Here is a 22317-nt window from a genome sequence, read left to right on the forward strand (position 1 = left end):
CATGTTGCAGCGACATGCTAAAACCCCTCGTGGACCACTCTGATGTACATATATATTAAAGTAAATGAGAACCAAAATTTTCGCTCCTAGTAACTACCATTTCCTGAAAAATGGCATGGTAGTCCCTCAAGTACCAAATTAAACTAACTTTCTTCGTCACTCTCTCAGAGAAAAGGAGAGACTGGGGGAGAAGACTGGGACCCACCGTTAGGGAGGGAGAGCCCCGAGATCAATACGAGGAGAGAGAGAGAGAGAGAAAGATTGAGTAGCTCCGTGGTGTATATGTTGTTGTTGTTGTTGTGTGTGCTACTTTGTGTGTGTGTGTGTGTGTGTGTGTGTGTGTGTGTGATATTAAAAATGAGAATGTTTCAACAATGCAGTCGATCCGTAATGCTCTCCAGCGTATATGTGAAAATAATATTCAAATAATGATAATAGTGATAATATAATAATGATATCACAAGAACAAGAAGAAGAAAGAAGAAGAAATGCTGCGCGTATCTTTGATCTCAGTCGAGCATCCCACAGTTATATGCTTCATTTGGTGCGTGCATATTTTGTATGTTGCAAGTAGAGGGCATTTAAATACTTATACTCGATCTATAAAAAAAGATAGATAAATAAATAAATAAATAAAAACGAGTGAAAATGATCACTCTTGAAGGAGTGAACAACATAAGAGTGAGTTTAGAGGGAAATTTGAGTGAAAACATTTATTTTGGTTAATTTTGGAGTGACCTTGGGGATCAGTCGAGGAAAATCATGGAATAGATGTGGGATGTTACCCCCTCTGTGTTTTCTCTGAGTAACAGAAAAAAGTGTGTGTGTTGTTGTTTTTCAATAGAAAAGATTTGTAGTTTCAACAAAGTTACATTTATTGCTTTTCAGTTCGTTGTAGTTTATTTTGCTGTATTTGAACATGTTGCATTAATTTTGAGCAATCATATAAATACCTTAGACTGTAACTGCATTTCTGTAACTTGTTGGAAATTAAATAAATGACATAGGGGCCTATGGCGTGAAAGACATAAAAGATAAGTATACACGAGGATCAGAGTGCTACAGCATTACACAGGTTGCTTTTCTGTAATCCTAAAGTACAAGTATTCGGATTCTGTATTCCCTTTGTCAGTTAAAGTGTTGCTTTTTCGTTAAATCCCCATTCTTTCCTTTTCTTGAACAACCCATCTAATATCGTGATCTCTCGGGAGTTCTTGCGGGAGATATCTGTGTGAGGGTGCACGTCAAATGTCGTTCTGGAAAAATCTCACATGCAGTCGAGGAGAGCGACGGTAAACTCGAGTGCGCAAGCGCAGATCAATTGATGCTTTTTCGCTGAACCCGGAACCCCTGTGTCTACAACAAGTGCAACTGTATCACTACCTGGGGATCGCAAAACGCATGGCAACTGCGGCATGAGATCACAGAAGAAATCGAAGTGAGCATGGCCGCCGTGAAAGCACTAAATCCGAAAGCTGAAGTCGCCCGAGCGGCACAAGCACTTGCTATCAACACCAGTGCAGCCAGAGGACTCCAAGATGTCTTGCGAACTAATCTTGGGCCAAAGGGAACTATTAAAATGTAAGAAGCAATGTTAGCGTAACACAAAGTGCTAGCAAATCTGAAGTTGTTACTGTGTGCATGCATATGACTATGAATTTGGGTGTGGAGTCCCAAACTGTACCTTCCTTGTGCCCGCTTCTCTGGCGTGCTTTCTTGCTCGCACGCGCTGCGCTGCGATCGTAGAGCTGCGAGCTGCCGTCTGCGGCCTCATAAATCCGCATGCGGCACATGATCATGACAGCTTACTTACTATAATCGAAGAGATTGCCTCGGAGGTGTTTCACGAAGTCGAACTTAATTAAATTTTTATAGATTGACTAAAAATTATGGTATGCCACTATGGTTTCCCTGTTCAATTTCATTACAGTTCGGGAAACCCACTCACAAGGGGGGCCCCTCCTTATAATTAACTCGTCCCCCTTATAAAGTAACCCCGTCCCCCTTATAAGTAACCCCCGGGGCACCCCTTATAAGGAGTCTCCACGCTTTTTTGAAATGCAACGCGAAAATGAAAGGACTGCGGCAATTCGCTTGATTATGTCCTTAAAGCTTCACAAGTTTCCTAGTTACTCACGAAATTTGAGCAAAATCGGTTTGAGGCATCATATCTAAAATCATGGATTTAAATGCGATGTCAAACGACCCATGCGAATGCTGAAATGCAAGCGATTACTGACGTGAGTGTCGCCAGGCGCGGCGGCGCGGCAATGCTTGAGTGCAGACGTGGCGACTGAGTACGGAGACTTTCGTAGAAGGAAAAGTGGAAGAAAAAGGTAAGGCAATTAGAAGGAGGGAGGGAGAGAGAGAAAAGAAGATGAGAAGGAAGTTGAATTCAAAGGGGATTTGCGTCTACACACAGTACATATGGAAGTCTTGCCGTTTCTAGTAATCTATGTCGGCCTCATGATAAATTAATGAGAATAGTGTTAGAAAAAGTGTACAATCATGGACTTCTTATAAAGTGCTCATTCTACTGAAAAAGATATTCATGGCGCTGTGGAAACAGAATATTGAAATTGACATGGTAATATGTTTTTAATTGATAAGTTCGATTTATAGTATTGGTAATTGCTATTATTATAGTATTTTTTTCTATTTCTTTTTTTGATTATGTCTACAAGAACTGCAACCCATATGTGCTTTTTTTTGTAGTAAAGGTCCATTCCATTGTGAAATATGAATTCATGATTGATGGATAATTTTCATTTTTTTCATCAATATCTTTTACTGTTTTGTACACATATTATCCTTCCATCATTTAGTCAGCAAAAATGTTTACAGATACAGTCACGCGCAGTAGAAAATGAACTAAAACGATAAAAAACAGACGCATCACGGCATCAAGATCACTTTCTTTCTTCCACTTTTTACTGTCGAGCCGATGTAATTATTGTGGTTAAAGGACAGGTTCACCTTCATAAACATAAGGATTGAGAAAATGCAGCAATATAAGTAGAACACATCAGTGAAAGTTTGAGGAAAATTGGACAATCGATGCAAAAGTTATGAATTTTTAAAATTTTTGTGTTGGAACCGCTGGATGAGGAGACTACTGCAGCTTGTGAGTCATATGCGTACAACAGTATAAAGAAAATGTAAAGAAAATTCAACATATTTTCACTTTTTTCGCATAATAAAAGACCACTTGACTTGTCTCTTTCTGAAGGCAGGGGGAATAATATTACCCATAACATATGTCGGTAACGAGTCAAGGGAATGTGTACTTTTTTCAAAAGTTGAAATTTTGTGAAATTCTCTTTATATTTTCCTTATATTGTTGTACGCATGTGACATCTGAGTTATTCATACACTGCAGTAGTCTTCTCATCCAGCGGTTACTGCACAAAAACTTCAAAAATTCATAACTTTTGAACGGATTGTCCGATTTTCCTCAAACTTTCAATGATGTGTTCTACTAATATTGCTACAATCGCTCAATCCTTATGTTTATGAAGGTGAACTTGTCCTTTAAAGACCAAACAAGCGGCTGTATCACAGACTGCAACGATCGATTATCATTGTTATATCGCTCTTCCACATAATCGATCATCCATCATGCTGCGCTGACACAGCCATCGATCGGCATACTTTTGAGTCAAAATTAGCTACTTTTCTTCTGTAATTGGCTATGAAATTTCATGGTCTATCTTGACATTTCTGATAGCCACAATAAGTTTTAATTGACAAATTAAGGAAGGAAATGGTAGATGTGCATGGTGTGCATTTGTACATGATTTACTGGCTTATCATCATCCACTTTAATTAAATTATCAGTAGATATCTAGTGTCTAATGTTTACAGAATAATTCCATTGGCATTGTTATTTATTTCATCTTGTATTATCAATGGCTACATGAAAAAGGTCTCCAAAATCTTCATTTTTATTAGAAGGTTGAGTAACATTAAAGACACACACAGCATACCATAATTTTTAGTCAATCTTAAATTTCAAGTTCGACTTAAAATCTTTGTGAAACGCCATCCAGAAGTGCCGTGAAAGAGTAGTGTCCTAATGAAGCTTAGTCAGTCTAGATTTGTCTCACTCATCACTGACGTCAGTCCTAAATTGTTGACAGCTGATGACTGAAAACCAAGCTACAGTAACAGTTAGACCCCTATGTACAAGTGTAGGGTAGAGATTATGTACCGGTAACGAAGGAAACTTGATATCATGTAGAGACCTTGTTCAAATAAAGTGTGATTTACAGAAAATATCATGCTGGATATATTGCATGAGTGCACAGCCAAAATGTACTAGCACATAATATGTTATCAGTTCTTTCCTGTATTGTTTATGCTGATGCAGTACCAAAATTTGAAGACGAATACTTAAATTGTATCTAGAATATGAGTGCTGTTATCAGTGGTTATGTTGGTGTCCCTTACACTGATGGTCGTGGCTGCAGTGATGAGACTTACATGTAAATAAATCAAGAAGTGCATGCAGTATTTTCTAGAGTCTCAAAAAGGCACATCACAGTGCAGGATTTTTTTTCCAAGATTATAAGCTCAGCAAACTTGTATGGATCTATGAAAGCACTTTGTATGAATCCAAAATTTTCTAGAATTGATCACTGGCGGATCCAGAGGGGGGCGCACCATGCGCACCCCCTCTTTATTTTTGGTTAAAACAAAAGAAATTTTAAAAAAAATGAGATGAAACCCGGAAGTAGCACCAAAAAAAAAAAACATCCTGGGGGGATAATACTTTGTTTGGATTTTAGGGTCACGGGGCAAAGGTCAAAGGTTATTTTGTGGAAAAAAAAGGTTGAAATTTCACGTTTTTTTCCATATCTCGCAAATGGTTCAAGGTATCTTCATGGAACTTAGTATATATGCATGTACCAATGGGTAGTGATTATCTAAGGAAGGTGTGGGTCATGGGTCAAAGGTCATGGGGTCAAAGGTCAAGGTCAACTCCTCAAAATATCACTACTTTCTTTATATTTATGCAATGCCTGAAGGATTTTTTTAAACTTGATGTATGCATGTATTACCCAATATATATTCTGTGGGAAGTTTCTTGCCAAAAGGTCAAAGGTCATTCATTCCTAGTTCTAGGAAAGTGAACATTCAGCACATTTGTGGCAAACCTGTCATTTTAATATTTTGCCAGTTGTGTGAAACTGTCATCACACATTGTCAAGACATTGTACTATAGACCTATTAGGAGAACCATGCATTATGGCGAAGGCATACCAGTCGCCATAGCGACATTTCTAGTTTTTTAATGTCTCAGGTAGATGTCAGGTACAGTACTGATAGGTGTATTTCCCTTTTAAAGCAAGTTATAACTTCATTTTCAAAGAGCACATCGGTATGGCATTTTGCATTGACCAATGTCTGTAAATTCATAATCTCCTGCTTTTGTGACTACATCTTATTTTCAAAGCTTCAGAGGCTTGTGATGGAAATGTGTGTGGAATTATTTTTTGTAATTATTTATGAATGCTCATATGAGCAAACTTTATGAAGTTCATATTCGTAGTTAATCTGCAAACATACAACCTAGTCAAGTGGAAATGCACAAATTCCCCAATACTTGCTTTTTTCAACAATTTAGCCAGTCCTCCATCCAAATGAAACCTTAGAATTCAACGAAAGTAAACACTCAACACATTTGTGACAAACATGCAGTTTTTTGCCAGTTCTGTGCAACTGTCATCTCACATTGTCAAGATGCACTCAAACCTATTTGGAGAACCGTGTGAGGCAGAGGCATGTACTATTGGTCATAGTGACATTTCTTCTTTTTTGTGGGATCATACCTCAAACTCTCCCACTGCCTGTAACACATAAGTTCATCGAGTATCCTGAAAAAATTTACATCAACACTTGCTTTTATGTGATATTTTGGAAACAGTGTTTCGAATTTACTGGAAATGATTTCTTCAATCGGAAGCTTGAAATCTGGAGATTAGAAATATAATGCGAGTACATAATTGCAAAATTTTATTAAATGGCGTTATCCAAGAAAGACTGGGTAGGTATTTCCATACCATTTTTTTTTTTTTTTTTTGGGGGGGGGGAGGGGGTCATACATGTATGGTATAATACAGTATATTTGTTGTAGTGAATACTGAAAGCAGAAATGTGCAAGTACAAATTGTAACTGTCATAGTACAAAGTGCACATTTGATGTGTATACCAATAATTAGTCATGTAAAAACATCTAGGTGGGAAAATGTTTGAGAGAGAGCATAGCATACCAAATGCTGCTGTTTGAAGCTGTGAGAATTGCCTCTATAGGATCTGTTTCATAAGAGATACAGTAAGCCGTACAGGGTTGTAAGGATATTTCTTGCCCAAATAGGCATTAAGCAAGGCTTCGTGTATTTTGTAGACAAATACCCATGGATTCATATTACTGGCCTAACAGTGATTACTTGTTGCACAGGGTACAGATGGTTTGTAGCAGCATGTCAAGCTTTCAGTTTTTCCATAGATGTACCAGTATCTTACAAATTAGGATGATATTGAATATTTTTAGTACAATAACTGTTTTATTGAATAAATGATATTGTAGTGATTTTTCTCTGTGAAGGAGTGAGAAAGATTTTTGAAATGCTGTTTGTGAGTGGCCTCGTAAAACAGTACTGTAAAATCGGAAATGTTCACAATTTTCAAGGGCCCAAGATTCCCAAAAGTAAAAGGCACATGAAAGTGTTTGTCTACTGTACACAGTGCATTGAATGCCAGTGGCTATTTTATATGTGAAAGTTTCATGCCGCGAAAGTTTATGGTCCTATAGTACACAGGCATCCATGCATTGGAGCTGAGTTCCATATAATATTCCACAATTTAGCTTTTGAGACTAGTGGAACATTTTTAAGCACTCTGAAAGCTTGGGCCAAGTTACTGTCGTGAGCCAGTGTTTTACGAACTACAGTTGAACCTCCATTATCCGGCCTCCCTTTATCCGGATATCTCTTTTATCCGGACGCAATCTCGCCGTGATTTTTTTTAAATAATTACGGGAAGAAAGGGGGATTCCCAACTCCTTGAGAACTCCTACCCAAACACACATGAATTACATATTACTTCCAATATGATTAACATACATTGCATCAAATTTCCTTCCAAATTGCTTACCTTCAGACATTTCAACATCCCGAAACATCCCCAAATGTAACAATGAAAAGGTTGCAGTATACACATTACTACATGTGGTACTACAATGGGCTACATCAGTACATGTGTATGTATATGTACATGTATAAAGCATTGAGTGTCCCGTATCCGGCCAAATCCCTTATCCGGATGAGCCCCGGTCCCGACTTGTCCGGATACGAGAGGTTCAACTGTACATGTATTGACGACCTGCTAAATTCTACGCATGCATCCATAAAATCTACACTACTTACGAGCTTCTTGATCTCTACTATCGGCAGCTGCAGGGGCAGAGGTTGTGGTGGTTTTGCAGATTTAGAAGTCCTTGTTCGTTCTTTTTTGGGCTTGGGCACGGGCGAAGGATCAAGCTCCGGCCTGGACTCGGACTCGTGCTCAGACTCGGGTTCAAAGTCGAGCAGTCTGACAGACTTGATAGATGAAAACATCTTGGCAGAGCCTCTATGTGACAGATCCCTTGCCTAGGCACAAGATACACAGTGATTCCGATGGACACCAGTTTGGATTGTGCAAGTTTAGCTGGCCGTGATGTTCTGGAATCCTTTGCCCTTCCTGAAAGGGATTTTTTTTATAAACACATAAATCCTTCATGTAACCAAAACAGGATGCTACCAGAGAGAGAGAGAAAAGAAAGGAAGACAGAAGAAGATTAAAAAAAAAACAGTTGATTTTGTATCCAGAGGGCAAATTCCCTGACAGCAGTAAGTACTGCCTTGAAAGTCCTGTGTCCAAAATGAAATACCAGGTATCTGTCCTGTGCAACACAAGTTGGTCAGTCTGAAGACATGTCCCAGAGTGCAGGTACATGCAGAAATGTGCCTCGTATACCTGTGATAGTGACTGTGTGCTTTCAAGGGGAAAAGTTCCTGGTGTATGCTTTTATCTAGAGTTGCATGTTGTCATAAAAAAAAAAAAAAAAAAAAAAAATCAACAGGACCCTCCAACAGATAGGAAATACGGCTCTTCTATATTGGAGGGCTTGGCCCGACTATATTATACTGCATGATGTACACTGATTATATGCTTTCTTCATCTGAGAACCTCAAATACCAGTAACTTTCTGCGTTCTTCTCTCCTTTCAGCTCTATCATTGTATCTCAGCATGTCTAAATCTCTCTTTGTACACATTGTGTGATCCCCTAATGAGTTGCTGGAGACTGTCTGTTGAGTGTACACAAGCCTGAGAGGAAAGGCTTATTCCTCCAGAGCACATGTGCAATCAAGATTGCTAAAGATAGAGCAAAGGAGGAAAAGACCTTGCTGTTACATTGTGGATAGTGGCACATGTAGTCATATGATGGAATACATTTGTACAGCAGCGCTGCACACTGGCACTGGTCTGATGGTCCCCGACCAGTAAAAATATCACTGTTGGACCAGTACCTTATTCAGGGGTGGACCAGTAAAGAATGGACAAACTAGGTACTCACTGGTCAGACAGACAGGTCGACCCAATAGAAAAATTGGGTTAGTGTGCAGCCCTGTTTACATTATACATGCTGTTCATTTTATGCAGTACCCCTTTTAAAAATAAATAAAATGTACACTGTATTCACTGTCAGATCGACATCACCTGCACTTCGACCTCTATCAGAAGATTATGCAATTTAATGATACCTGTGTGAAACCAGCATTCACCCAATGGAGGCAAAAAGAGTGGCTGTTATAGACAGATGGCTGCTATAGACAAGGTCTTTAACATGGCTTTTCTCTCATGGGGGGGGGGGTGAATGTATGCAGCAGGTGGCCACTATACACTGGTGGCCGCTATGATTTAAAGGCAGGTTTGACTGTATGTGAATGTATCAAAATTAAATCAACCTTTTAAACACATTCTTAAGGTAATTGCAGATGTAGAGATGAGCACCACCAAGTATGTGTGCTTCAACAAATAACTTAGGTCTTAGCGGTCCAACTTGTAAAAGAAACTGATAATTCAGACCAATGCAGGAAGCAAGCTACATTGCAGCTTTTAGATTGTTTATTTCCACAGTACTTGCCAGTTCAAACATTGGGAATGCAAGACAATGACTGCATGGAAGACATTTGCACAAAGCTGGGAGAAAATCATGACCCTGTGAAATCAATGTTTGATTTGTGTGCAATGTTCCTTTTAATGATTTCAAGGTCTGTTGCCTTCTCAAATATTGCCATTCATTGTGTTAACTTTCATGACTTGCATGTCAAATATGTCAAAAAATGTTAAGATGATAACTCACATGGGTAAATTTCTGTTTAAAAAAAATAAAGTAAATACATGTTAAAAATCCTCAGCTGTTTCAATCAGGCCATCTACATGACTACGTGGATTATCTAGTGCATGTGTCGTAGCTCCATGATTTGGTATAAGTGTGAATGTCACACTTAACTCTTGAGAATGAAAGGTTTTCTGTCTGCACAGTGTTTTCTTCATAGCTAGTGTTCTTCTTTTCTTTTAAAGATATCATCAAACATTCTTTTTCTCCAATCCAGGTTGGTGTCTGGTAGTGGTGACATTAAGCTGACTAAAGATGGCAATGTCCTGCTGCATGAAATGGTAAGATGTTCGATGATTGACCACTTATACTACAATTTATCTCCTCAATCATTTTATTTTGATGACATCTGCTAGGTTAAAGTGAGGTTTATCTGGCAAAGCTTATTTTTTTTCAGCCGTAGTGTTCTCGGAAAGAGAGCTTCTCTGTTGATTTTAAAATCAAGTCATCTACTTTGTGTCTTTTGAAGACAAAAAGAATACCAGGTAGGTAAAATACTTTCTCTCTTTTCTAGATTTTCATTCTATGAAAGGTGAATTGTTAAGATGGCACTAAAGTCCTAGTAGTGTGGGGAGAGCAGGGTGGCCAAATTAAATGGATCTTGATTCAGTGCCCACGGGGTACACTAAAAAAAAGAATGTGACTGATGTACATGTAGCCTAGTAGAATAGAATTGTCCATCAATGAATATGCATAGAAGCATATATGTTCATCGGTAATGTTTGGCTCCAGTCAAGATTCTTCAGTGCTGTAAGTGTACCTAGGTAGAGATAATGATATTAAAAGCTACACACAATCGGTTTAAATCACCATTTGCAGATGAAACAAAACCCCAGCATTCCACTTTAAAATAGTTCTAAAATGTGAGTTAGGGATAGAAACAACCAATGTAAGAATTTGAATCCGTATAATCGATGTTAAGTATTGTTAACTACGCAAAATGTGAACAGTAGTTATAATAAGAATGCTTCCAGACTAAACCGTCTACAGTTGTGCTTTATTGAGAAAAATACTGATATCTCCTTATATTTTAGGCTTTATTGCAAAAATTTCATATGGTAGGATGTTTTGTGATACAACGGACCTACACATGCATCAAATGTAATATCTTGAACATTTTTAAAATCATTGCTCCCAAAGGTAAACTGGACCTTTAACAGTGATTCTTGAATGTATCCTAATCGGGCCTGCCTTCCCAGTGCACAAATCCCCAGTCTACCAGGTTTATGTGTCTGGTCAGTGGGCACTTAGCCAGACGTGGATGACTACATTTCATTCTTATTATATCTCGCCCTTTCGTTCCACTTCCAGCAAATCCAGCACCCAACGGCCTCCATGATCGCCAAGGTGGCCACTGCCCAGGATGACATCACAGGGGATGGAACCACCTCCAATGTCCTCATCATCGGAGAGCTCCTCAAGCAGGCAGATCTCTACATCTCGGAGGTAAGGGCTGACCTTAGCCCCCTTCCCCCACCCACCTACCGGTTTAAACCTCATTCAGTGTATGCCATGCTCTGGTCTGCAAATTGGACCATAGCAGCAGATTTCAAACAAGAGTGGTGCATATATACTGTGAAGATTTCATGAATATATAACTCCCTTCAGATTTAGAATAAAAATGGTGGGTATGTTATGAAGATTTCATGAATATAACTCCCATTTTTTTTTTCTTTTCTTGAGAGACCCTTTTTTGTAGGGGGGGGGGGGGGAGATGGGTGGTTAAGGAGGTGGATAAGTTCAATGTGGTTTTTGAAGGGATGAGTAACATTTTCTCTAGAATAAATTGAGCTATCGAGCTAGATGAGAGGAGGCAGTTGTTTTCAACTCAGTTTGTCTAATATTGCTTTGCTGCCACCGTAACAAAAATAAAAGTATTCTAGTGTTTTTGTTTGTTTTAGTTTTTTTGATTGTCAGGTCTGTTCAATAACTTCCTCATGAGCAAGGCAAATTTTTCTTTTCTAGTTTGCATAAAGTGTTTCCGTGAAGTAGCTTGTAGTCGGACCCCATGTTACGAGTTTGCCCTGTTGTGTATTCAGTCACATACTATAAAGCAAGAAATATTCACGGCATTATTTTTTTTTTTTTTTGCAAATTGTCACTAGCATCCAATATATTAAAGTGTAGACAACCACTTTTTGCATGCATTTTGATTTGGTGATCTCTTGAAATTCATGAAATTGCAATGCATGGAAAAATTTGTGGTTCAGTAATGATATCTTTACTTTCATGTAATATGCAGGATCTCTTCTTTTTTTTTTCACCTTCAGGATATTGTTGTCAACATTTTCATTCATTCATTCATTTTCATCCCCGGCACAAGGCAGTCAATCTTTTACCAGCTCCCTGTGGTCAAAACATACATACAGTAGGCAGTAAAATGTTAATCCGTAAAGTATGTGTTTATGGCTTTGTATCTACAGTTTGTACCAGCAATATTAATTCTGACCCTTTGAAGATAAGTCTAAGGAACCTACATAAGGGTACCTTCATAAATGCTTCATTTACAGTTGCACAATCAAATGTCACTGAACACATGAATGATTAGGTAATGAGTTACAAGTATATGTTTGAGTGATAAGTTTATATGATTGATAAGTTTTGTTGTTGTTTTTCTACCCTTCGCTTTCTTAACTTGTTCTCTGCATACAGTGTGGTGTCATGCTAGAATCAAGGCTTATTGTAATCATGCAAACAAAATAGGTTGTAGCAGACACTCGTACTCGAATAAAATCCATTCATATGTGTATAATGTGAATTAATGAAGACATGATATCTAGTATTTAAAGGCACAAAATACCTATTACTAGCCGATTGGTTGATCACTGCATCATATGCTTAAATGTGAAGAGTATTGATCTTCCCAAGTTCTACTGCCCCAAGGCACACTTATTTCAGACAGCAGAAACCTAATGTGATGCATCCTACAGGTTTTTTACTTCATTGGGCAGAGCAGTAGTTCAAGAAAATACTGTAGAACCAGATATTTTTGCTTCATGAAACTTTTGCAGATTACCACTGGCATTTAGTACATTGTGTGACCAAAAAACAAAAACAAAAAACTTTCATCTGCATTTTACTTCTCATAAACTTTGGCTCCTTGCAAAATTTTCGAACTTTCATGCACATGAAAGTTTTTGGTTTTAAAGTAAATTGAAGAATGTCAAGAAATACACAATCCTCATGAGACGGCTGGATGTTTTCTGTAGAAAAGGTGTCCATATTTCAGCTACCATCACAGACACTGGAGAATTGAATATCTGCAGTCTTTCATTTGTACATGTACTTTCAGATCTATCACCTTGGATACAGGCAGACCTTTTAGATGAAATACATATATGACTGTAGTGAGTGTCATGTGAAGCCCATATATTTGTTTTTGTCATGATCTTCGTCAGGGTCTGCATCCCCGCATCGTGACGGAGGGCTTTGAGCTTGCCAAGGAGAAGGCCCTGAAGGTCCTGGAAGACATCAAGGTGTCCCAGACCATTGACCGGGACATCCTCATCAACGTGGCGCGCACCTCGCTCCGCACCAAGGTCCACCCCGAGCTGGCTGACCTCTTGACCGAGGTAAGGTGACACCCAGTAGCAGTGACCGAAGAATTCAGATGGTTTCCTCAAGTCCAAGAGAGTTTTGTTGATGTTTTTTGATACGCTGAAGAGTAGAATCATATCATTTGTCAGTAACCATATCAGGGCAATTACCCCCGAGGACAATTACCCCCATCTAATTTCTGGTTAGTGGTAATGTTATAGTAAAGATTAGGGTTAGGGTTAGAGTTTGGGCTAGGATCAGGATTAGATTCAGGGTTAGGATTAGGATTAGGGCCACAGGAAGGGTTCGGGGTTATTGCGCTAGACCCGTCAGTAACATGATTTCAGTGTGGCTCAAGGTAATATCCTCCTACTACCATTTTAATTGTTGTGTAATAACTGTTGGCATCAAGATTAAGGCTGTAAAATATGTAGCTTCAATCTGTGAGAACTAGATCACTAACTTCGTTCAATAATGCTGGGTTCATAGCTATACAATGTACATATGTACCACAGTTTGGCATTGAATGTATGAGGGCAGTGTGTACAGTAATTGTGAGTGAAAGTCTGTGTACAAGTATCCCTTAGTCAATGTAGCATGTTCCGCCTTTCTTTCTAATGAATTACAAATGTTCAAAAAGATAGTTTGCTTTTGATATGAAGCTTAACAGAATATAAAGAAAATGAAATATAAGTAATTCATGCATGCACGGGTTACGTGACTGTCAGTGATTGCAAAGCTGATTTCAAGCCCAAATAACCTCAGTTTGTTGGGGGAAAAAAAAAAGGCAGAAAAGTGAGCTGATGCCAGTACATGGCTGAACAAAGGGTCAACAGTCAGTTTAACTGGGCTAAAGTTGGGGGCAATGAAAAGTAACACTGCTACTAGTGTTAAAGTAGTATTAATAGTGCTGTAAGTATTAGCGGGTTGAGGATTGGAAATGCATTGAGGATTGATAGTAACATCAATATTGTATTATAATGATGATGAGGACGATGATCATGAAGTTGGCAAGAAAGATATTGACATGAACTATTGTCACTGGCTGACAAAATCTTATCCATAGGTGGTCGTCGATGCCGTACTGGCCATTCGCAAGGACAAGGAGCCCATCGACCTCCACATGGTGGAGATCATGCAGATGCAGCACCGCAGTGAAACGGACACCTCCCTGGTCAGGGGCCTGGTCATGGATCACGGAGCACGGCACCCAGACATGAGAAAGCGTGTCGAGAACGCCTACATCCTTACCTGCAACGTGTCCATGGAGTATGAGAAGAGGTGGGCATCCATCCGTTCATCCGTCCATCCATCCATCTATCCATCCATCCATCCATTTATTCATTCATTCACTTTCCATCCATTCTACAACCCCACCCTATGAATGGAAACCATATTCATTATGTATCGTAGATATTGTGATTGGACCAGTTTTCAAAGGAGCTTTGTGATCTAACCGTCAATGAAATCAAAGACTAAATTGCACCATCAAGTGCCCTTGTGGTGTCACATGAGGACAAAGAGATATTCCCTGGTATTTTGACAGCATTGTGTAGACAGCTTGTTCAAACTGCTTTTCTCCACAAGCTATATATAAATCTTTTGGCAAGTACAAGTTTTATTAAGTGTGGAGTTGGTGTATTTTCTTTCTGAAATGCAAACATTGTATGGCATTAATTTGTACTTTGGAGTATACTATATTTTGTGACTCTTTATTTGTAAAAGAACCTGCCTCCCCCCCCCCCTTAAAAACAACAGCAACACTGTAAGAACACCAAACAAAGCAAAAACACGCACAAATGAAAGCCGAAGTAGACTTTCGTTGGTTGATGAGCAAAATTGTTTCATATATCAAACTGTGTACCTGCATGGGAGGTATCAACTATTTCAAAAGTTCGATGTGTAACAACAACAAAAAAATCATGATGCTGAGTGATCTTCAGTTTCTAATGCATTCCTAAAAATTCCCAGTTGTGTCCTCCATGCTTGGTTAAGATAAGAAAAGCAAACAAACAAGCAAACAAAAGAGAAAGAAATGAGCAATCGAAAGATGGTTCTTTGAAAATTGTATGAGGTCATTACATTGATATCTGTGACTTTGTTTCCACATCCCACACGCACACAGTGAGGTGAATGCAGGCTTCTTCTACAAGTCTGCTGCTGAGCGGGAGAAGCTGGTCGAGGCAGAGAGGAACTTCACCGACGAGAAGGTCAAGAAGGTCATTGAACTTAAGCGGAAGGTCTGCGAGGGCAACAAGAAGGGCTTCGTGGTCATCAACCAAAAGGTAATGGGATGCACAGAGAAAAAAAAAATCAAAACAAAACAAAGCTCATACATGTTCGTGTGATATTGCTGATCAAGTTTTATAAAAAAAAAGAAAAAACAAACAAACAAACAGACACCTTAACGCTGCCGTCATAGTAAAGGATTATCCCATAATTGCAGATGGATATTGCAGGTCAAATAGAAATGAAGGATGCACAGCAGTACTTATGGACATGCTTTTTACTATCAAAAGGCAACACTGGATTTACTTGTGGAATGCATGCCGCTTTCAAAGTTTTTAATGAAATTAGATGAGTTCATGCTATACACCTTGTTTTCCTCATGGTATGTGATGATATATGAAACAACCTGAAGAATCCTGTCCTTACATGAGAAGGAAACATTCATCACAGATTAAATGAATGATCATGACAGACTGTCAGCTGTTAGTTTATGCAATACCAGTACTGTTTCATGTGAATCTACCTAGTGATTGCTTATTAATAGTTATGACATTTTGCATCTGTGTTGAGTGGGAGAGATGATTTCAGTCAAATCACAGAATAGCGAGAAAGAGATATGAAGAAATAAAGAATGAGAGAAGTTCTGCCTTACTTTTTTCTTCCCAAAGGGCATTGATCCCTTGTCTCTAGACATGCTGGCCAAGGAAGGCATCGTTGCCTTGAGGAGAGCCAAGAGGAGGAACATGGAGAGGTGTGTACCCACCTGATTATTACATCACATTCATTTCCTGTCCCCCTGTAAGGTCCAGGGTGCTTCACACCCACCTGCCTGCCTGCACACTTGCCAGGGGCTACTAAAACCCAGCTGATGGGCAAGTATAGTGAATGGGCACTTGTCTGGTGAAGGTATAGGGCTTTACACTCATATCTATTTGAGTGAGTGTCCAAAGGTGTAACCTAGGTTTCCAGGACCCTGTTTTATGAAGAGTTAGAATTGATTATTATATTGATTTCAACTGTAAGTCTATGGCAGCCTGTGTAGTAAGGAAATATAAAATCGATTTTATCTTTTGATAAAACGGGGCCCAGGTCAATCAACAAGTGAATTGTCAGCTGTCTCGAAAACTTATCGTCAAACATCCAGTTTGTCACTGTGATTGCAGTAGCATTTGATTGTTCAGTTACGGCATGAGGTTGTGAAGAAGGTGTAGAATGGTTATTTCACATGAAAAGAAGAGGGAAACAACCAAATGGATTTCAGGTGTGGTTGCTTTATACTGTAAAAGATTCTATGTAAGCACAGACACTGGAAGCGGTGATCATTAGAGCATTTGGAAAAAATGGATACCTCGTTTTCTTTTTTTTTAATCTATTTGAGGGGATAATCTTGTTGGTATAACTTTCATTTTTGAATAGATTTTGGAATATAAATCATGATCTTATCAGGGTGTAAGAGTAAAAACGTGTGATGTGACAAGGTAAAGTGTCAGACAATTCTGACTACAGTATTCTGTTCAAGTAAGGCACAAAGTCTCTCATGAATATTCATGTCCCGTTCTACTAACTCTTGCTTTACTCTCTTCTCCAAACAGGCTCCCTCTGGCTGTGGGTGGCATGGCAATGAATTCCTTCGATGACCTGACACCAGAGTGTTTAGGGGAGGCTGGACTGGTCTATGAACACGTCCTGGTAAGATCTACAGCAAAAGTTCAATCCTCTAGTTTGCTGAACGATTGAAAAAAACAACCAACAGCAACTTCATTTGGATTGGAATGGAGGGACTTCATTTGACTTTGCATTATGCACCATTATGGAAGTGGCAATTGTTTTGCTCTCGTACATTTTTATTACCCTTATGTCCAGTTTAACACATTTACGCACACAATGTGGCGTAAGTGCAGTGTATACTCCATTGTTAGTGTATTTTGGCCATTTAGTGAATGTGATTTACTCATCACATGATTTGATTATCATACTCCAAAACTTATATAGCCAAACGTAGCAACTTATACCTGCAAGCTGGAATCATGTGTACATTAATAAGTAATTATTTGAATAAGTAGATTAAGGAGCTCAGTAGAGGGTCCTCAGGGAAAATGTCTGTATAATTACGTCTGACCTCTCACATGAACACATGACGTGTAAAGTTCACATGATGCCTTTGCCTTGACCATTCCAGGGAGAGGAGAAGTACACCTTCATTGAGGAGTGCAAGAACCCCCAGTCTGTCACCATCATGATCAAGGGGCCCAACCGCCACACCCTCACCCAGATCAAGGACGCCACTCACGACGGGCTCCGTGCTGTCAAGAATGCCATTGATGATGGTGAGTGATTGTTGTCCCTGTCCTTGCCAAATCCATTAACATGCATGCTCTGTGTATCATGTTTCGTACAGCCAATTTTCTCTCCACTTCATTCTGAGCAACATTTGATCTTTTTGTGTGTCAATAGGAGAGAATAAACAGTATGTCCTCTAACCCAAATCTTACATTGTCACTAGTGGGTGAACCCTTTGCACAAAGCTATGCCAAAGATGATCAAATTTCATCAAAAATTGCTTCTTTCTCTTAATATTCATTGTCTGCAGTAATTTCTGTGTCTCATCATTCCATCAAGGTAGTCATGACCTTGTCACAAGAGCACGGACTGTCCTCATATCGTCTTTGTATTTTGACAAGCTTTCCAGGCATACATTCAGTCCCATTCACTAGTTCCTGTCAAAAGTGACAAGCAGTAGTACTCCATTTCTAATCTCATTTGACATATTTCACTCATGGCAAAGGAAGCAAATGATAGGAAATTCTCTTGTAGAAAATACCATCTTCTTGTCAAAATTCAGCACACAGGAGGCTAAGACAAAATGTAAAGGAATGAAAAAAGGACAACAAGAGCAGGTTGAGCAAGATGTTCCTAGGAGTTTTAGGGAATAGAAATCTGTATGAAAAATGCTTTGACCAAGTGGTCCATGATTTCTTTTTCACCAGGCTGTGTGGTGCCTGGAGCTGGTGCCCTTGAGGTCGCTATCTACCACGCCCTGCAGAAATTCAAGGAGACAGTCAAGGGCCGGGCCAGGCTGGGCGTCCAGGCCTACGCCGAGGCCCTGCTGGTCATCCCCAAGGTGCTGGCCCAAAATTCTGGTCTGGACCCCCAGGAGACAATGGTCAAGCTGTTGGAGGAGTACGCAGAGTCCGGTCAGCCAGTTGGAGTTGATATCTCGTCAGGTAATGACCACCTAGCTGGCAGCAGTGTTCATTTTGAAGTCATTCTGTACTTGCATACTCATGAATACAAGCAAACTTATTTATGTCAAAGATTCTGCAAAACCATAGCTACACAGACAACACTTTACCAGGGAAGACTCAATTATGATTCCCAAAGTTTAATTCTGTCACTGTACTTATGTTTTGCCAGTGAATTTACAGGGAACTCCTCCTCTTTCTGAACACAAGTTTCTTTATGAATGAGGAGACTTGTAAAGCTTTCAATTCTTTACTCTCAAAACACATCTGCAATGTATGAGATAAAGTCATGTCATGGTGGGCAGCTTCCCATGGAATTGTTTGATGATCATTGATGGCATGGCATGCTTCCTTCCATAGGGCAAAGTGAAGATCAAATGGCATAAGAAATCCTGCATCCTTTCCATTTTGATATGCAACTGTTTTGGCTTGCCATAGCACTATAGATGCCATGGAAAAGGGAAAGGCTTTTCAAAGGACAAGTTTACTTTCTCCTTTCAGGCCACAGGTAGAATAATGTAGGAAAAATAGTTTGTCATTGATATAAATCTGTGCAGTAATTCAGCTTTATATTTCACAGTGAGTGGACAATCTCATGACAAGCATTGAGAGTTACTTTCATTTTCTCTTTCATTTCTCCATTCAATCAACAGGTGAAGCACTAGTAGCATCAAATGCAGGGATCTGGGACAACTATTGTGTCAAGAAGCAGATCTTTCACTCATGGTAAGCCATCTTCACGGCTACTCCTTTCTTATGACTCAATGCTGACGGTGCATTGAGCATCAGACAGTTTGCCAAGGAATTGTTGTATGTCCACTGGCGGTTTTCCTCAAGCACGAAACATATGTCCAATTCACAGATACCAAGAAAAGATGTATAAGGTACCAGCATCCCCTTGAAGCAGTATAGGACAAGCTAAACCATAGGCTTTTGAACCGTAAAACTGCCTTGTGTACACTCTTCCCACATCCTAGTCCATCCTGCACTATCAGATATTATTTTGCATGAACCCGTAACTGGTGAGTGTTACAGCTTCATCATGTTCTGAGTCTGTACCTCCGGTAAAGATATCTGCCTGTAGTGGCAGATTTTGTCTGTCAGTGTCTGTGACATTTTAGTTTGTACATTTTTCCAGATTTTGATTTCAATGTGCATGTTGACGCAGTATGTCAGGGCAATTTATCTGTTCTTCTACCCTTTCTGAGTACATAGCTGTGGACATGTTCACATTATAACAATCTCTGTGAAATCAATAATATTCTTAGATTTGGGGGAAGAAAAAAAAAGTACTGTACAAAGACACTGGCAGTGATCGGCAGAGGAAACCTTAGAGTTGGAGAGAGAAACAAATCTTGATTGTGATGAGTCATTTGTTTCATTGGTATGACATGACGAGATGAGTGTAGCCTGGTAAGATACATATGCAAAGATGCCAACCAATACAATTTTATAGTATTTAGTACGATAAACAGTGTGAAATACGATGTACGATATTGCCTCCTGAAAGTATGACTTTCATCTTTCAAGTAAAATTTAAAATGAAGCCAATATCAACCACAGAAAACTGCAGAAAACGGCGTTATCATATAGAAAGATATACTCTAAGTATCTGCAACCCCTACAAAGCGTTGAATGACGAGCTTAAATGGGCGGGAAATGCAAGGATGCTTTACAATTTTCTCATCAATGTTGATGAAGTAGCAACATTTTTACATGCCAGTCCTTACTGGGGAAACATTTTTTTTTCTGACATTTCACTTGCCCAGAGCCAACGGGCTAGTGATGGTGTCAAGATTTGATGAAAATCTGATTTTCCTCTCAAAAATCTGATTTTTGGGGATATTCCATCAGTTTTTCTATGTCAAGAAGTTGGGATCTCTGTACATGATATTGCCCCCCCCCCCCAAAAAAAAAAAAAAATCTGATGCATCTGTTATCATTATTGTCTCTTCATTTGCAGTACTGTCATCGCCAGCAACCTCCTCCTGGTGGACGAGATCATGAGAGCTGGTTTATCATCCCTCAAGAACACTGGAGGCTGAGAGTTTCTGTGTAATCATCTGCTTCTCCTATATATTCTCCCTTTTTTGTGTCTTTTTTGCCTCTTTGTTTTGTAAAGCAAGGTATGTGATATGTGTCTCCGACAAGCAAGAGGGTGTCTGATTTTTTTTGTATTTGGCATGTTGTGACAGAATAATGTGCAAATTAGCGACAGATGTATTTACCGAAGGCCAGAAACTTTGTAGTACATGTGGTATTTTGTTTTCTTTGTATTTTGGAAACCTGATCATCAACAAATTGACAAATTTTGTGAAAGTGAAGGGCAACCACATGATCAGAAGAGAAAGTGGACATGTGGTAATGTTCACCTCTAGTGAAAGGAACAATGCATTGTCCATTCCTCCATTTCTACAATGAAGTTAATGAAGTTTCATCCGTGGATGTATGTTGCATGTGAATGTATGCATAAGTAGCTACTCCAGTTAGAAAGTGTGGTCTTCTTTGCTTTATTGAAGACCATCATGCAGCACCATATACTAGTACTCTGTACATCAAGCAAGTGCTAAAATCATGACTCGACTTGGGATACATGAATGCATAATGCAGCTGTCACCGATAGCAGGATCATTAGAAAATGCAATTCCGAAATCACTGATGTTTTTGCAGGATAGCACCTGACCATATATCTGCACTCCTAAAACTCATGTGTAATTTTGAGCACAAGATGTTGTGAGAGACAGTTCTAAATTGTACTGTTCAACATACTGCCAAACTACTCGAGTAATACAGAAATGTCAACGGATGTTAATATAGCTGTTGTCTTTTTTCATTTTTTCTTTATTGGTAAGGTGAATCCAAAAAGGAATCCATCTCAGAATCTAGGGACGGCCCCTCAAATAAAAGGAATGCGTAGTACTCATAATATTTGATATCTTCTGTTGCACAACATGTAAATCAATTGTAAACCCCAGACAGTACCAAATTGAATGGATTGTGATTGCTGTGAATTGTCTGTGATGATTAAAAACTTTTCTTTTTTGGAAACCATGACAATTTTGTAGACCTGTGTCTGTTCTTGCGTATAACACCTACTAGGTTGGATGGGAGAGGACAAGTTGTTGGTAGTGATTGGATTTGATCAGAAGTAAATGTTGTATATTAATCAATGACCTAGAGATTGCTCTTTCATCTCAGAGTGGTGCAGGGGGGACTCCATTTTCACTGTACATTCAGATCTCTTTGTGAGCCTTGGGTAACCAGAGATTTCTTGTACAGGGAAACTCTGTTATAACAAGGTTGCTGGGACCTCTGATTTTACCTTGTTATGACCAATACATCATTGTAAACATTAACAAAAGAGAGAGAGAGATCAGCTAAATGCAGCAGTGGAAAGTCAGGATCGCCATGTGACCACATTAAAAGCAGTGGTACCTCAGAAGCGAGCTTGCTATAACAAGGTTTCCCTGAAAAGTCAACCACTATCCACTGTGAAAGAAAGCAGTAAATTTCTTTCTGTCACTGGAGGATGAATTGCAGAAAAGTCGAGATCAAACATTAATCAGAGAATCAAACATAAGTCTGTGAATACTCAGTGCTGATTGGCCGATACCTGACTTTGTTTGATTTTCTGAGTTGTTATGATTGCATCTTTTTATGCAATAGGGCCCAGATGGATGCAGGGATGACATGACCCAGGCAAAGAAATACACGGTTCATGGTTCATGAACCAAGTCACTCACACACAAAAACAAACACACACACACACACACACACACACAAAATAATTCAACCACAGTTAACATTCAGCTTTCTAACCCATTCATACACCAGGGCAGAGAGAAGTGTTGTAGATTGACAGT

At 39.2% G+C, this 22317-nt stretch overlaps 1 protein-coding gene across 1 annotated transcript; it reads left to right on the forward strand.

Moving 5' to 3' along the window:
* The first annotated feature begins 1420 nt into the window (after positions 1 to 1420).
* Positions 1421 to 21493, forward strand: LOC139711838 (T-complex protein 1 subunit zeta-like). The gene is made up of 12 exons (XM_071623693.1): positions 1421 to 1581; positions 9664 to 9727; positions 10758 to 10892; positions 12845 to 13018; positions 14050 to 14264; positions 15109 to 15268; positions 15881 to 15963; positions 16805 to 16901; positions 17392 to 17539; positions 18200 to 18436; positions 19108 to 19180; positions 20418 to 21493. Exons 1-12 carry the CDS (start codon positions 1445 to 1447, stop codon positions 20497 to 20499), a joined length of 1605 nt encoding a protein of 534 aa, XP_071479794.1. The 5' UTR covers positions 1421 to 1444; the 3' UTR covers positions 20500 to 21493.
* The last annotated feature ends 824 nt before the right edge of the window (positions 21494 to 22317 follow it).

Source organism: Diadema antillarum, unplaced genomic scaffold (assembly GCF_040938485.1).
Source record: "Diadema antillarum isolate AM-2024a unplaced genomic scaffold, OU_Dant_1.0 scf00000040, whole genome shotgun sequence".
In the NCBI taxonomy this organism is placed as follows: Eukaryota; Metazoa; Echinodermata; class Echinoidea; order Diadematoida; family Diadematidae; genus Diadema; species Diadema antillarum.